The sequence below is a fragment of the Rousettus aegyptiacus genome, unplaced genomic scaffold (assembly GCF_014176215.1).
Source record: "Rousettus aegyptiacus isolate mRouAeg1 unplaced genomic scaffold, mRouAeg1.p scaffold_m13_p_5, whole genome shotgun sequence".
In the NCBI taxonomy this organism is placed as follows: Eukaryota; Metazoa; Chordata; class Mammalia; order Chiroptera; family Pteropodidae; genus Rousettus; species Rousettus aegyptiacus.
The window spans coordinates 78,118,619-78,135,072 of record NW_023416308.1 but is presented as its reverse complement, the minus strand read 5'-3'; the positions used below and the strand labels follow the sequence as shown (position 1 = coordinate 78,135,072).

General features: G+C 34.7%; 2 protein-coding genes across 2 annotated transcripts; both read left to right on the top strand.

Moving 5' to 3' along the window:
* Positions 1–1,185: 1,185 nt before the first annotated feature.
* LOC107517346 (olfactory receptor 52R1) lies at positions 1,186–2,133 on the top strand. The gene has a single exon (XM_016157928.2). The coding sequence runs from the start codon at positions 1,186–1,188 to the stop codon at positions 2,131–2,133; it is 948 nt and encodes a 315-aa protein (XP_016013414.1).
* A 12,866-nt stretch (positions 2,134–14,999) lies between these two features.
* On the top strand, positions 15,000–15,959 carry LOC107517345 (olfactory receptor 51F1). The gene has a single exon (XM_016157926.2). The coding sequence runs from the start codon at positions 15,000–15,002 to the stop codon at positions 15,957–15,959; it is 960 nt and encodes a 319-aa protein (XP_016013412.2).
* Positions 15,960–16,454: the final 495 nt, after the last annotated feature.

Below are 16,454 nucleotides of genomic sequence, written 5' to 3'. Positions count from 1 at the left end.
CCAGCTACGCTTTTGCGTCACTGACTCTGAGGTAGGGAGTGATCAGCAGAGGAATCAGAAGGTAGGGTTAATCCATGTAATGCAATACAGGCATAAAATGACATTCACGAAGTCATTCACTGGACACTAGGGCAACCTCTAGTATGGACATAACAGTTCTGCAGTCATGGTGTCAAAATAAAGCTTAGGGGGCTCTATCATAATGTTTTAAGATATGATTAATTAGTTATTTAAGTTCACTGCCACTGAATAATGGTCTTTGTTATTTGCTTCGGCAAATGTTTTTAAACTCCTGTTCAGAGGTGCTAGGGATTGTATGTTGTGCAGGGCTCACCTCATGAAAATTTATCATACAGGACAGGAGTTAGAAAACTCCTAAAGGCCAAATCCAGCTTTCAGCTTGTTTTTGTAAACAAAGTTTTATTGGAATATAGCCACATTCACACACTGTGAATGCTTTCATTATACAATGGCTCAGCTGACCAGTTGCAAGGGAGACTGTATGGCCCACCAAGCCTAAAATATTTATGATCTAATCTTTTACGGAAAAAAAAAAAAAGTTTGCTGCCTCCTAATCTAGAAAGAGTCATACACTAAAGATAATAAGTTTAATTAACAGGTGCACAATTGGTCAGTGAGTTATTTTTGAGCCCTAATCCTCATGGTAACTGTCATAAGTCAGAACTAACTCAACATCTCTATATACATTCTTATGGACCTTTAAACAAGGTGTTTTCCAACTGGCTTCCTACCCTGAAAAGTTGCCAAAGTGGCTTAAACAGAGAGATGAAAAGAACCTAAGGGAAAAGTTAAACAAATCAGTTGTTAGTTCTAAAGAATAAAAGGTTAAGAACTACTATGACATTATTTGTTGAGACAGTTTTTCCTTAGCAAATCATACTTTCAAAAAAATACTGTTTTTTATTTTAAAAAGTATAGTTATAGCTAGTATGTTCTGACTCCATTTCTAGTGGCATAAATATGAATAAAGAGTAGCATCACTTTACTTGCAAATTTTTACTTATTAAAACAGTTTAAATTACTCTAGTTTATCATTAAACCTACTTGCTTAAGTATTTAATTGCTTCTTCCAAAAGATTATAAATAATAATAAGGATTTATTTGATTGTTATCACCTGCAGAGAATAATCTATTCTTGCCAATGAAGAACACAGTAACCATCCCATGATGTTGACTTCAGGGAACAGCTCTTCTCAGCCTATGTCCTTCATCCTGCTTGGGATCCCAGGACTCGAGAATTCCCAGTTTTGGATTGCTTTTCCATTTTGTGCCATGTATGTCATTGCTATAGTAGGCAATATTACTGTTCTTCACATAATTAGAACTGACCACACCCTGCATGAGCCCATGTACCTCTTTCTGGCCATGCTGGCTATCACTGACCTGGTCCTGTCCTCTTCCACCCAACCTAAAATGCTGGCTATTTTCTGGTTTCATGCTCACAAGATTGAATACCATGCCTGCCTCATCCAGGTGTTCTTCATCCATGCCTTTTCTTCTGTGGAGTCTGGAGTGCTCATGACTATGGCCTTGGACCGTTATGTGGCTATCTGCTTCCCACTCCGCCACTCTAGTGTCCTGACCCCATCTGTAGTGGGGACACTGGGGGCAGTTGTGATGATGAGAGGGCTGCTATGGGTGAGCCCCTTCTGCTTTATGGTCTCCAGGATGCCCTTCTGCCCAAACCACGTCATTCCCCAGTCATACTGTGAGCACATGGCTGTGCTGAAGTTGGTGTGTGCTGATACTAGAATAAATCGTGCATACGGCCTCTTTGTGGCCTTCTCTGTAGTTGGCTTTGATATGATTGTCATTAGTATATCTTATATGATGATCATGAAAACTGTGCTGGGGTTGCCCTCTGGTGAAGCCCGACTCAAGGCTTTTGGCACATGTGCTTCCCATATCTGTGTCATCTTGGCTTTTTATATCCCAGCCCTCTTTACTTTCCTCACCCACCGTTTTGGGCATCATGTGCCCAGAGTGGTACACATCATGTTAGCTAATCTCTACCTACTAGTGCCTCCCATGCTCAACCCCATCATCTATGGAGTTAGAACCAAACAAATCAGGGACAGAGTTATTCAAGGGTGTTGTGGAAAAGACTCCTGAGTCAAGGGGCACAGAATGACAGCCACTCCAATTGTCTCACTGATCTGGGACATAAGTGCAAAAAGTTTGCCAGGCCATCACATATTGTCACTAAGTCATCTCTGTGAACAACTAATCCAAAGGTCAACAACCCCCCAGAAGCAAAAGGAACAATTTTCAAGACAGCTAGGGCAAGAGCTCTTAGAGAGATGTAATTAATAATAAATGCTGAATTGACCTATGTTCTTCATCACAAGAAAACAGTAAAAAATATGTTGACCTATCGAATTAGTGACCACAGACCACTAAGGTGAAAATTATTTTTGCATTTTTTGTATAAGTTGGTATACTTTGTTAAAAAAGAGTTTAGAAATTTCCATCAAAACAGCAGAAAATATATATATATATATTTTCCCTATCTTGGAATCTTTATAGAAATGTAATTTTAGAAAAAAAATATACAAAGGCATGCATAGATTTGTTATTTACAAAAACAAAATCAAGAAAATTTTCAAATATTGACCTATAAGAAACCAGATGAAACAATTTACCATGTATCGTTTAACTACTATATTTTCAGAGTATCCAAGGATGTGAAGACTTATCAAGATATAATATTAAAGGAAAAAAAAATAGCAATTGTCCTTAAAACTGATGCCAATTCTAAAAGGGAATACAAATGCATAGAAAAAGATTCTGGAACTATATCCAAATACTAATAATAGCTACTCAGAGCAGTGATTTTTTTGTGATATTTAATTTTGTTTTTGCATATTTATGTAATTTTAAAAGTTATTTTCAAAGAAGGAAGTTTAATTTTAGGGGGAAAAAAAGTAATTGAAACAACACAAATGTATAGAAGAGGTTAATTTTGTTCCATAGCCTAAGGGAGTAGAGTAGGTAATCTAAGAGGACAGGGGACTCAGAATAGAGTAAGTTCCAGAAAAGCTTGAAAATCTAGACATAAAATTTCCAGAATTACTTTTGAGACTGCTAACAATGTGAATTAGGTATACTGAGTGTGTTCTCTCTTTATAAAACTTGCTTATCTTTTAATGACAATGAGTTTTAGAATAAAGAAGTTTTGAAAAAGAATTGAGAAGTTTCCCTTCTGGAGATAACTATATCGTAAAATTAAAGGTAGTAAAAAAAAAAAAAAAAAGTCACTAGAAATTTCAACATTAATATTCAAATTCCTTTTAAATTAAAATGTTAAGCTATTTTAGAAAACTAAGTTTTCTTTATTTTTTCTTATTTTTTTCAACTTTATTGAGGTATACTTAACATACAAAAAGTTGCACATATTTAATATATACATTTTGATGAGTTTGGATGTTCACATACACCTATAATAGCACCTCAAACAAGGTAATAAACCTACCCATCATAATCATTGCATTTGTACTTTAATCTTCATTTACTGCTCTCTTGTCAAAGCCAAAAGCAAAGAAGGTTCTTAAAAATATGAAGAAGCTTCATAAAAGCATAGCATAATTATTCACTATCCTATCCCCAAACCTAGCTCTCTGCAAAAAACAAACAAATGAACAAACAAAAAACTCACTACTTACATGAACAAATGATTGAATTTTCATGTGTACCTAATACCATCATCCCAACAATTTCACTACTGCCCACAAGATGACATTTTACAGGTCCATTTTTGCCTCATTCCTCCGAAAATGGATACCAGTCTTCTCAGTCCTAAGGGATCCTTCTATTATTCCCATGGAAATTTAAAAGGATGTCGTTTGTCAAATAAGATAAGTTTGTTATGAAAATAACTATTTTTTCTCACTCACTTCTTTTTATTAACAAATATAAAATATTTGGGACATTTTATATTTTTATTCAAGAAATATCTAGCATTCTGTAAGAAAATGAGAATAGAGTGAAGGACAAGAGAAATTGGCAATCAGAACATCTAATAAGAGTAAGACTACCAAAATAAGCACAATGAATACCTACAATTCTAGCATCAATATTTAAAAAAAAAAATTATTACTTAAGCTATGCAGTTCTATCACAATTAGAAGCATGTTTAAGTATTCTGAATCAGTGAAAATAGATGATTGCTTTCATTATAACCTGAAGAACCTGCGGATCCAGGGTATCAGCTTTGTAACTAAATTCAAGCTTGTTTATAGTTGTTTGCAGAAACTATCAAGTGAGCACTTTGAGTGAGAGACTCAATTTCCCATTAGTAAGAGAGGCAGAGTAGTCACAGTGGCTCTTTCCTCCTGAGTAACATACATCTCCAATGTAACATAGTAACAGAGGCCAGACAGAACTTAACGAAAACAGTCCCTGGCAGGTCAGCTTCTCCAGTTTTTTAAATATTACTCAGAGCTGAGCCGTGCTCTCAGGGCTCAATTCTAGAATAATTTCAAAGGGGGAAATGCTTTGTTTTATGGTCTACTCTGCAGAGTCAAGCAGTGTTATTAGTATAATGACATTTCTTATTCAAATTTGATAAGCATTTTCCCCCCATTTATTATATGCCAGTACTGTACTTGGCACTTTGGTTCTAGAGATTAAAAGTTCCTAGCTCACCCTAACAATCCTTCCTCATGCTCTCACAGTACCTGGTACAATCCGTCATCATCACACCACTCCTTAATACCCTAATGATATCATCATGTGTTTAATGTTGATTCTTAGCCTGCTAATCCTGAAGTCACTGACTAATCCTGTTCTATCTTCTAAGCCTATTTCTCCCAGGCCCAGGGGGAAGGACAGAAAGGCCCAAAGAGGTACTTTGCAGGTCAGCGCCTTCACCCCATCTCCTGGAGTCTGTTTTTGGGTCCTGATTCTCAATTGTCTATCTTAGGTATGGGCCATCATGGAAAAGATTTTAAATTCTCTAGCTTCTGAAAGTCTTCCAGATATCAATCATGATATTTCTTATAGGCCTTTGCATCACTGCAGGTGCATATGTACAAGTAACTGCAATTATCCATCTACTATTTGTAGATAAGGAAATACAAGTAAAATAATCTAAGTAACATTCTTGGATGTTTCTGAGCCAGACTGTAGAGCAAAATCAGAAAGTAGGGGGAAAATAAATGAACAAAAACAGATATCCTAGGTAGGAAAAAATCAATTATAGGTCTTAAAGAGACTTATAAATAAAGAGTTGTGGATTGTGTAACTCTGAAAAGAAATTCATGTGGTAATCAATATTAATGATGTCCCTGGAGTCGTGCAAAACTATGCCCTAGAGAGTGATTTAAAATGAAATTTGTACCAATTTCTGTTTCTTGAATATGCCAGCCCCATTTTAAACCTGATTTAAATGAGGATCAAGGTCAGGAGGGAGGAGACAGAGACAGGATACCTCCCCAGCAGGTGCCCCATTTTAATTGGCTTCCAGCTCAGTGGATGTTATAAACCAGATTTATGGCAACAGTTCTCCTACTACCAGAAACAGAGCAGTAATGTGTGCACAATCATTCCAATAGGAAGCTAGAAAAGACATCAGGAAGGGAAGAGCTGTTGAGAGAAGAGTAAATGTTCTCAAAAAGGAATGAAGAAGGCTATCATGTGGGGATATAGACTCTGGACCAAGTGGGGTGGTGTCTTGACTTACCAACAAAACTTATTTTTGAAGCTGTTGTTTTTGAATCCACATGGGGAAGGGAATCATTCATTCATTGATTTTTCAATAGTTACTTTTCTATGTGTCTTCTCTCTTACTAATCCTCAACAGCTATGTCTTTTTTGCCTTACTGAGAATTTTTGAAGACAGCCACCAAATCATTCTGACATTTAGCAGCCTGGAATAGAGTAAGTGATTAAATACTTGTTACATAAACAACTAAGCAAATGATGAATACAGTTATTCTAAAAAGACCTCATGTAGGACTTTAAAAAAGAAGTAAAGGATTTTATGCGTTATCTGAGAGCTCTCATTTTCACCAGACACGCAAGTACATGAATCTAAACTGCATGATTGGTCTAGTGACTCATTTGTAATAGCAATGTTTCAAGAAGCAGCTATTGAAGAAACTAACCCTGATTTACATCCCTTTTGCCAAGGTTCCCAGCAATTAGGTCCAAGATTTTCCCCAGAAGTAGAAAAGGACTGAAAGAAGCATGAGACAGAGCAAGGAGACATGGAAGCTTGTCCCAGTTCAGGCCTTTCCTTGGGGTATGACTGGGGAAGTTAGTATTCTTCTCTGGACCAGCTTTTCTTATCCTCAGCTCTCAGAATAAAACAACAATCATGGCTTAGACCTGCCTACTTCCCAAGAAACAGTAAAAGTTTTATGCCTAAATGAGGATGTTTGGGTATTTATGAATTCCTCCATTGGCAGGGAGACTTGAAGGAAGGAAAAGCATCAGAAAAGATATCATTGAGGAGGTGATGATTAATAAGTATCTTAAATAGAGTAGTTTTAATTCACAAGATAGATAAAAATGGGAAGGAAAGGCAAAGCTGAGGAACCAGCATTTGCAAAGACAATGAACTATGAAAAATCCAGGAACAACAAAGGGCTAGAGAGAGAATGGCACTGCCAAGCAAAATAGTGGCTTGATCTTTCCTAGAAACTTAAGGTTTAGGAGAGAGAGCTTCCATTGTGTGTTTGAACCACAGAACCCTGGGCAAATTCAAAGTGGGGACTTGTCTTATTGAGAGTCTTAGAAAGAAATTGGATTCTGAGGGAAAAAATTAAACCTTTACAGGTAGAACTGACCCCAGACAAAGGAGGCAAAGTTATGGGAACATCCTCAGGATTCTGTAAAGAATTAGAGTGCAAGGAAGAGGAATGGCAAGATTCTGATAGAGTTAGCTCTTCCATTCTGTGTGTGTGTGTGTGTGTGTGTCTCTCTCTCTCCCATTTTCTTGAGTTTTAAATTTATTTCAATTCAATGTGTATAAAAAAGAAAAGCATTCAGATACACCCACAGGCATAATAAAGTAATTTATTTCTTTATACACAATTAACTTTTATTTGAAATAAAAGGACAAGGGTTAATGTAGCATTTACTGTGACTCATTTCCATTTAAAGATTTAATGTTTGAAATGTTGATTCTTCATTCTAGAAATGCGGGCCAGTGATTTATGAACACTGCCATCAGGAGAAACTGAACATAGCCCAATTTTTTTAGATTTAATTCAATAAAAATATTATTAACATATAAAAAGTAGTTTTCTGCTCAGACAATTTTCTAACCACTCAGCTCTCATAATTTCCAGTCTTCTCAAGAATAATATGTGTTTATTACTTGGTTAGTCTCTTCAGAGTGTAGGTTCCTCTTCCACTAATAGTTGTCCTCTGATACCACTTTTGGGGGTTAGGCCCCCACCCATGCCTTCTGTCTTTCCTAGGTGGGAAGATTCTCAATTCTAGATCTGTTTCCTGTTCTATATAAGCTAAGCTGTGAAAATTGTAAGAAACAGCCTCTCTCTTTGACGTGGCCTGCATTGACTACTATGAACCACGTATTTCTTCAAAGCCCTGCTGGTTTTCATTGTGGAGATCCTCTTATTTCCACCTAACCTAAGATGTTGTTCATTGCATTAGTTTCAATCCCATAAGAGCAACTATTATAACTGCCTCTACAATGCCAGGTCTGCTTCATCCATCCTTTCTCTTCTGCCAGGGTCCTGTGCTATCTGAGTACTAGATGCGTACATCTGCTTTCTGACTCACCATGTCATTTTGTTATAATAATTGGCAGCCAAGCTGAGAACAGCTGTGATAACAGAAAGTGTGCTGTGAGTGAGCCTCTTTTTTTCACGTTCTCCTAGTTGCCCCTCTGCCTCAACCAAATCATCCCCTAGACCTACTGTGAGCATGTGGCTATGCTAAAACTGGCATATGCTGACACTAGACTATATCTATGGTCTCTCATGGCCTTCTCTGTGGTTGGATTTGATATATTGTCTTTACAACACCATATGTTATGATATTGCATGTTGTGTAGTAGCTACGCTACAGAGAAGCCTAGCCCAAGGTATTTGGCACATGTGTCTCACATTTGCATCATCCTATTTCTGTATATCTCAGTGCTCTACTTCTTATTCCATTGCTTTAGCTTCCATATAGCCAGAATGATTCCAATCACTATTTTATTTTACAATTGATTGCCTCTTAAATATAGGTGTACATTTTAATTTTTCATACTGTGTGCCCATTTATTTTAATACCCAATTAGGTTCTTTATGTATTCCATATGATAAATTAATTGTTATGCTAAAGATGCAGACTTCTTATATATTTCTCCACACTGAGTGTAGCTATAAGTCTGTCTGGCACATAATAAATACTCAATAAATATTACATTGGATCAACTGAAGATATCCAGTGTGAATTTCTCTTCTTTAAAAGGTACATTTTAATTCAGCAAAAGTTTCTCATAAAATCAATTTGTATGCTGATAATATCTATAATAAACTAACATATGTAGCTCTATTTTGGATCCAAGGACTTTAACATAGTTAAAAATTAGTTATTAGCTTCTTCTGGAAATACCACTTTTAAGATCTTATTTGAAGATAGGTCTTTACAAGGTAATAAAGTTTAAATGAGGTCATTTGTGTGAGCCCTAGTCCGAAATGATTGATTTCCTTTAGAAAAGGGGGAAATTTGGACACAAATACATGGACACAAGGAGAACATGTGAAGATAAAGACATAGATGGGAGTAATGAATTTACAGAGAGGACAAAAAGAACACTTTCTAACTTATTTTGTTGTAAGGCCACAAAACCTTGAAGAAGTATAGTGAAATAAGGCAAATTAAATTAGATCTCTCTAACATAGAGAAAAAGTCTCAAAAAATATTAACAAAGTTACACAACAAGAATATTTATCATTTAATGTCTTTTACCACATTAATAGGATAAAGAGAAAAAAAAACTATGTGATTCTTCAGTGAATAAAAAAAAAACACAACAAATATTCATGTTAACTTAATAAACTGAAACAGAAACTTATTCAAAAATCCTGATTAATATTGAAATGCTGAAAATATTCATTCTGAGTTTGGGCACAGGTACCTACCACCGCCACTTTTACTTACTTTTGTATCAGAGACCATAACAAGTGTAATGAGGCAAGAAAAGTAAAACACTGCAGCATTATAAAGGAAAATAAAATAAATAAACCAAATTATTCACAGATGACATGATTGTGCATTTACATAATCATAAAGAACAAATAGGCATAGCCTTAGATAAAATAATTGACATGAATAAGTAGTTTTAGTAATTATTATCATTAAGCGAGATGACTAAATACAAGAACAATATTAAAATATTAACTGTATTTCTATAAATCAACAATAATTAATTAGAAATTATAGTTCTAACATCATACAGCTTGGAATAAATCAAATGCAATATATGAAAGGTATCAATAGAAAAAATATTAAGCATTGATTGGAGAAATTAAAGAATATCTAAAAAAAAGATAAGTTCTTTGAAAGTGATTAATAGATCTTATTTGACCCCATTCAAAATCTTAGATAGTTCTCCTGAAAAAGTTATTCTAAAATTTATGCGGAAAGATGAAGGATCTAGAATTGCCAAAGCACTGTTATATAAGAATAAAATTGAAGAGCTTATAATACCAGGCATCAAAGCATGATATAAAGGCAGTGAAGAGTCTGACAAACAAAATAGGATATAACAGAAAATCTAGAAACAAACCCACAAAAAGTTAGTTGCTCTATACCAAAAATAATTTTACAATGCAATTGCAAAATTGCAATTTTTACTTCCATAACTGGTGCCAGATCTATTGGATGACCATATGGAAATGAAAGGCATGAATGAGTGATGAGGAGGTAAGGAACACAACTCAAGAGAAAATAGGCAAAAGATTTGGAAAGATCGGGCTTTAGTTAATAACCACTAAAACAAGTAATCTTCTGTTCTGAAAATAAGTTATAGTCAGTATACATCTATTTGTTTTTGTCCCCATTCTCTCTCATTGAGTCATCTGTATTGTATCATCTGTATTCTATAAAATTAAACTAACTTCCCCCCCCCAAAAAAAAAACACTTAGAAAGGCATTTCCTAAGAGGAAATAGTCAAACACCATAAAATATATCAAAAACTGTTCCCCTTGATTAATCATAAAGAAAATAAAAATTGAAACTTCAGTAAGGTACCAGTAAATAGCCACTAGGAAGGGTAAAACAAAACAAACATACAAGCAAACAAAACCAGAAATGTGAATTAACTAGAACTGGCATTTCCTGTTAGTGGGAGTGAAAACGACTGTATTAGCTTTGGAAAACTTCTTAGACCTATCTAATAAAGCTGGACAAAAGCAAGCCCAGTGATTTAGTTCTCAGTCCTCTAACCTCTGGAAATGCACACATGTTTTCTAAATATGAAGGAAAATTATGTTCATAGCAGAATTATTAGCAATAGAAAATAAAACTGGAAAAACAACACAATGGAGACATTAACTGAGGTCAGTTATTAGGTGGAACATCATACAACAATGAAAATGAAAGAACTATACTTACACATAAGTGTGTAGATGAATTTCATGATGTAAAAAGAAAAAAAGCCAAACATAAAAGAATCAATTAAAATAAGCATTATTCCATTAATTTAAAATTCAAAGCAGAAAAATTTTACCTATTTTGTTAGATGTCAGGATAGTGACTGCCTTAGAAGAAAGAGGAAGAAAAACTGAAAAATTGAAAGAGGTGGCTTCTGGATGGGTAGTGGTTAAGTCAGTGTGTTCTAATGTGAAAATCCAAGCTGTACAATTGTGAGTTATACACCGTTATGTATGTTATTCTTCAGTAAAAGGTTTACTTAAAATATTTAAAGACAAGATTTTATATTGACATCTATGTTACTAAGCCATCAGAAATCTCCTGGCCATAAAGCTTTCTATCGCAGCAAAAATTGTAGGATCTTTAGACATATCTGAGATTAAATTTTACCTCTAATATTCATTATCAACATAAAATTTGACAGGCTTTTTAAGTTTTCTGATTCTAATTTCTTAACATATAAAGTGAAGATATCATTTACTTGTAGGCAACTATGGGAATCAAAGAGATAATAAAATTTCATAATTATGGGAATCAATGAGACAATTAAATCTCGTAGGTATTCAGAAAATGAAATTACTATTTCCTACCATCATTTCATGTCTGAGAAAACCGAGATCCGGAGAGGTTAATCAAATTTTTCAAGATTTACAAGTAAATATCAGAAAACTTAGAGAAGTCCCTAGAATTCCATCCTAGCACTTTTACATTTAAAAAGCAATTCTCATTCCTTATTTTAAGTTAGATCGAATGAGACTCAAGTTCAATAGTACAAAGATAATCAATTGGTCTGGCATGAGCACAGTAAATTTTCCAAAGCTTCCCAGTTGATGTTAATGTACAGTCAGGATTGATAATAACTGCACTATAATAAACTTGTTCTATATTGCCAGATTAATGCAATTATTATAAAATTTAGACCATTGAGCATTTTTCATTTGCAATCAAATAATAGTATTCTTATTTCTAATAGTTTAACATGCATCTGTTTTTCTATTTAAATTAGAGATGCTTCTCGACTTACAATGGGGTTACATCCCTATAAACCCACCATATGTTGAAAACATCATTAGTCGAAAGTGCATTTAATACACCTATTAAATATCATAACTTAGCCTAGTCTACCTTAAACATGCTCAGAACACTTACTTAGCCTACAGTTGACCAAAATTATCTCACACAAAGCCTATTTTATAATAAAGTATTAAAAATTTCATGCAAATTATGTGTTTATGGCTTGCTGCCTTCAAGCTGGACAATGACCTTGAGTTTCATATCAAAAGTAATTGCCTTCCTCTTCTTTTAACCAAAAGAAGTTAGTTCATTTTTGTTGTTGAAGTATCAGTCCAGACACTAGATAGAAATTCCACATAGAGTTATAAAACAGTGAATTGAACTTTTTTCTGCCATTGAATACTGTCAAAAAAGAAGCAATAGAAAAACAGCCAAATGTAAATTATAGAAAAATAGTTAAATGGGGAACAATTTACTTATTTAATTGATACCTAGGCAAACACGGACTCTCTACAAATGCAAGGCTTCTCTAAAAAAGGAAAACATAATGTTTAGGTGTGTATCTTGGATTTTCCTACGAATTCTAGAATTTCTAGGTCTATAAAGTAATCTATACCCATTACTCAAACATCTACATAGACAAGGATAGCCAAAATCTCTCAACAGCCTGGGATGTTAAACTTATTACCATAGGAAAATAGCAAGTACCAGAGCAAGAACACATGCACATGAGAACCCATCATTCATTCACAGTGACCTCAGCCACTTGCAAAAGGGGGCCTATTCAATATATCAGGAGCTAACTTATTTCTTGGGGAAAAGCTACTGATTAACTAGAAAAAGGTGGATTTGAGAGTGGATGTATCCCCCCTGGAAGTCAATGTGGTAGTGAAGAAACAGGGACTTTCAGACTGGGCTGAATATTTTTTTTCTCTCTTCATTGTCACCATAACTACTTCAGTGAACCTTGGTTTGCTTTGCTATCTTCCCAACATACAGATAATCCAATGACAAAAACATGTACCTCTCTATTCTCCAGTGACAGACAATGTCTAAACACCTATTTATGTGGATAATTTGGTTGCTTGGCTTTACATTTAAGGTCCCTGTGGACCACTTTTCACTTAAGTTAGTAACTAAACCCCTCTGTGACTATACAGCATTTTCCTGTATTTATAGATAGAGAGAAGGATTTCTATTTTTCTCTGTCTATGGTCCCAGAGAGATTCACATTTTACCAATGGTCCCATAGCTCACTCTCATTTTACTATAAAGTGCATGGTTCCAGAACTGTAACCTGTTCTTTTTCTGCTGGCAAAGAAGTAAACGGAAGCTGGTAAGGTGGTAGAGAAAGGTATTCATTGTGTTAGTGTTGTACTTTGCTATTTACAAATATTTATACGGGCTTACAGAAAAGTCATATAACATTAGCATCCACCCTGTCCTCAAAGATCAAGGTAACACACAGATATCCAACCCCTACTAGTTTATAGTTGGATATTGTAATATGAAATAAACCCTGGGAACTGAAGATTAAAAAGAAACTGTAAAAGACTACCATAAAAGCAATAGTAACATGTGTACTTATTACAGGGTGTTTACTCTCAGGATGTGAACTTCACCAAGTATTTTTAAAAGCTTCATTGAAAAATATTAATATTACAATAACTTATATTGTTATTATTTTACTTTAAATCTTCCTAGAATTGATTTTAATGGCATAAATATACTATCTTTATAATTTTGAGTAAACAAGACTTTAAAACATTTATAACATTTTTGTGTGTATTGGTTTAAATAACCCTCTTATTCCCTGCAATGTCTACTGAAAACCTTGACCTTATCTTCAAACCAGCATTCATCACTGTATATTACCTCCTAATCATTCACAAGGGAAAAAGGTAGGCACTGGGTAAAAAGGAAAAAAAATCCGACATATTCTACGCCATGGATGACTCTTGAAGACATTGCACTAAGAGAAATAAACCATCACAAGAGGACAAATACTATACAAGTTCCACATATATGAGATATTTAGAGTTTTCAAAATCATAGAAAGGGAAAGTAGAATAGTGATGGCCAAGGGCTGAGGGTAAGGAAGAATGAAAGGGGGTTATTGTATAAATTGAGTATAGAGTTTCAATTTTACAAGATGAAAAGATTTATGGAGGTGGATAGAGGCAATCTTTGTACAACCTTACAAATGTTTTTAAAACACTCAACAACACATCTAAAAATAGTTGATGATAAATCTTATGTTTGGTATATTTGGCCACAATAAACATGTCAGCATCCACCAATCTACCCACTTGCCACCTACTCACTATTGTCAATCACACTTTACATTTAATTACCTACTACCTTCTTAAGGAATTGTCTATACCAATGAATCCCCATCATTCTATATTTTAATCTCTTATTATTTACTATATCTTTAACCTCAGTTTATAAATACATTTCCCTAAGCCTTTACAATCTTGCAAAAATCTTTCATCCACCTTATAGTCTTCTTTAGTCATGACCTATTTTCCTCCTTGTCTTCACTGACAAGTTTTTAAAACTAATAGACACTATTCCTCCACTACTTATTTTTCCATTCATTCCACAAGCCACTGTAGCAGGTTCTCACCTTTCAACACTGTACTTCAACTATTTTTTTCTAAGCAACTAATGTGTTCTCAGAGGCATTTAGTTTTAATACTTAGGAGATTTGACCACTCAAGCAATTCAACACAGTTGTTCGTGTATAACACCCAGTTACAATGGGTGGTGATTCTTGTTTCTAATGCTTCCTATAAAGCTGCCTCACTTCACCTTGCTTTAGTGTTTATAAACATTTCCAATAACTTCTACAGAGTTCCATCTTTATGGGTTTTCTCTTGGAAATCTAATCTCTGAAGTTGTTCACCTACCTTGTTGAATTAAATGATAACTTCCAAATGTATATTATCAGCAAATCTGGAGATTTTTCCTGGAGATAGCCCCATGAGCACTACAGATCCATAGATATCTTTAAGTGGACCTCTATTAGTCCTTTTATACACAACATATTGAATATGAATGCATTGGTATTTTTAGGTCTTTAATTATTTAATCTTGTGAGTTAATGAAGCTTTAAATTGTCAATAGAGAAAAGAATTTTCTTTCATATGTATAACATTATATGAAAATATTTACCTTGAATTTAAGAATATATATATATATGTATATATATATTAGAGATGGACTTCATTTTTTCAATGATAGATTTTTTTAGATAACTCTCCTAACCAAAAAAAAACTTATTTAGATATTTTTATGTGACCACTTAATTTATTATTTCTATAGGATGTGAGCATTGTGAGGACAAATGCTACAAACCCAGGACAACATGGAGATCTTAAGTAATTTGTCATTTACATTTCCTATTTTCTCATTGACTGGTATTCCTGGCCTAGACTCTGTCCATAGCTGGATTTCCATTCCCTTCTGCTGTCTTTATGTCATTGCCCTCTCTGGGAACAGCATGATCCTTTTTGCTATTATTACCCAACAGAGTCTCCATGAGCCCATGTACTATTTCCTCTCCATGCTGTCAGCCACGGACTTGGGCTTAACTGTTTCTACAATGACAACAACATTAGCTGTCCTCTGGTTTGATGCACGAGAAATCAGTCTAGATACCTGCATTACCCAGATGTTTTTCCTTCATGGATTTACCTCCATAGAATCTGGGGTACTGGTGGCTATGGCCTTTGACCGCTATGTGGCTATCTGTTACCCTCTAAGGTACACTACCATTCTCACTAATTCCAGAATCATTCAGATGGGCCTCATAATAATAATGCGCGCTGTAGTATTAGTAGTGCCACTACTTTTGCTCCTTAAACTCCTCCATTTCTGTAGAGCAAATGTTCTTTCCCATTCCTACTGTTACCATCCAGATGTGATTAAATTAGCATGTTCGGATACTCAGCCCAACAGCATCTGCGGATTAATTGATCTCAGCCTGACCACAGGAGTAGATACACCATGCATTGTTCTGTCCTATATCTTGATAATTCGCTCTGTGCTCACCATTGCCTCCTCTGAAGAACGGTACAAAGTCTTTAGCACCTGCATCTCCCACATTGGAGCAGTGGCTATTTTCTATATCCCCATGATGAGCTTGTCCTTGGTGCATCGTTATGGTCAATCAGCCCCCAAAGTGGTTCAATCGATGATGGCCAATATTTACCTGATTCTGCCCCCTGTGCTCAACCCCATCATCTATAGTGTAAAAACAAAACAGATTCGCAAGGCTATACTCAAGCATCTCTTTACAAAATAAATAGTAACTTTCACTGTAGAAGAGCAACCCTGGTAGATGACCGCCTATCAGATATTTTCTCATTTTGTTCATTTATTCAACCAATATTTAGTAGGCATTTTCATGTTTTCAGTTGTAAAATATTTGTATATATACCCAAGAATTTATGGTTCAATAAGGGAATCACAAAAAAAGAATAATAAAATAATAAAAATAATAGTCATAGTAATTAATACCTGTTGACTTTTAATACTAACTACTTTTAAAATACATTTCATTTATTCTTCAAAATAGCTCAATGAAATGATTAATTATAGAAATGAAGAAACTGAGGTCAAGGGTATGTAAGTCTTCAAAGTTCAGACATTTAACATGGATCAAGGTTGAGATTTGAATCCAGCCTTTCTGTGTCTTAGACACCATGCTCTTCACACTTTGCCAAAAGCATCTGAGAAAAACATTATGAGATCGAAAATAAGAACTAGATCTTTATGTCCATGTCATGCCTTATAAAAA

Coding starts and splice junctions, on each gene's coding strand:
- LOC107517345 (XM_016157926.2), top strand. CDS start 15,000: ATGCTACAAACCCAGGACAACATGGAGATCTTAAGTAATTTGTCATTT.
- LOC107517346 (XM_016157928.2), top strand. CDS start 1,186: ATGATGTTGACTTCAGGGAACAGCTCTTCTCAGCCTATGTCCTTCATC.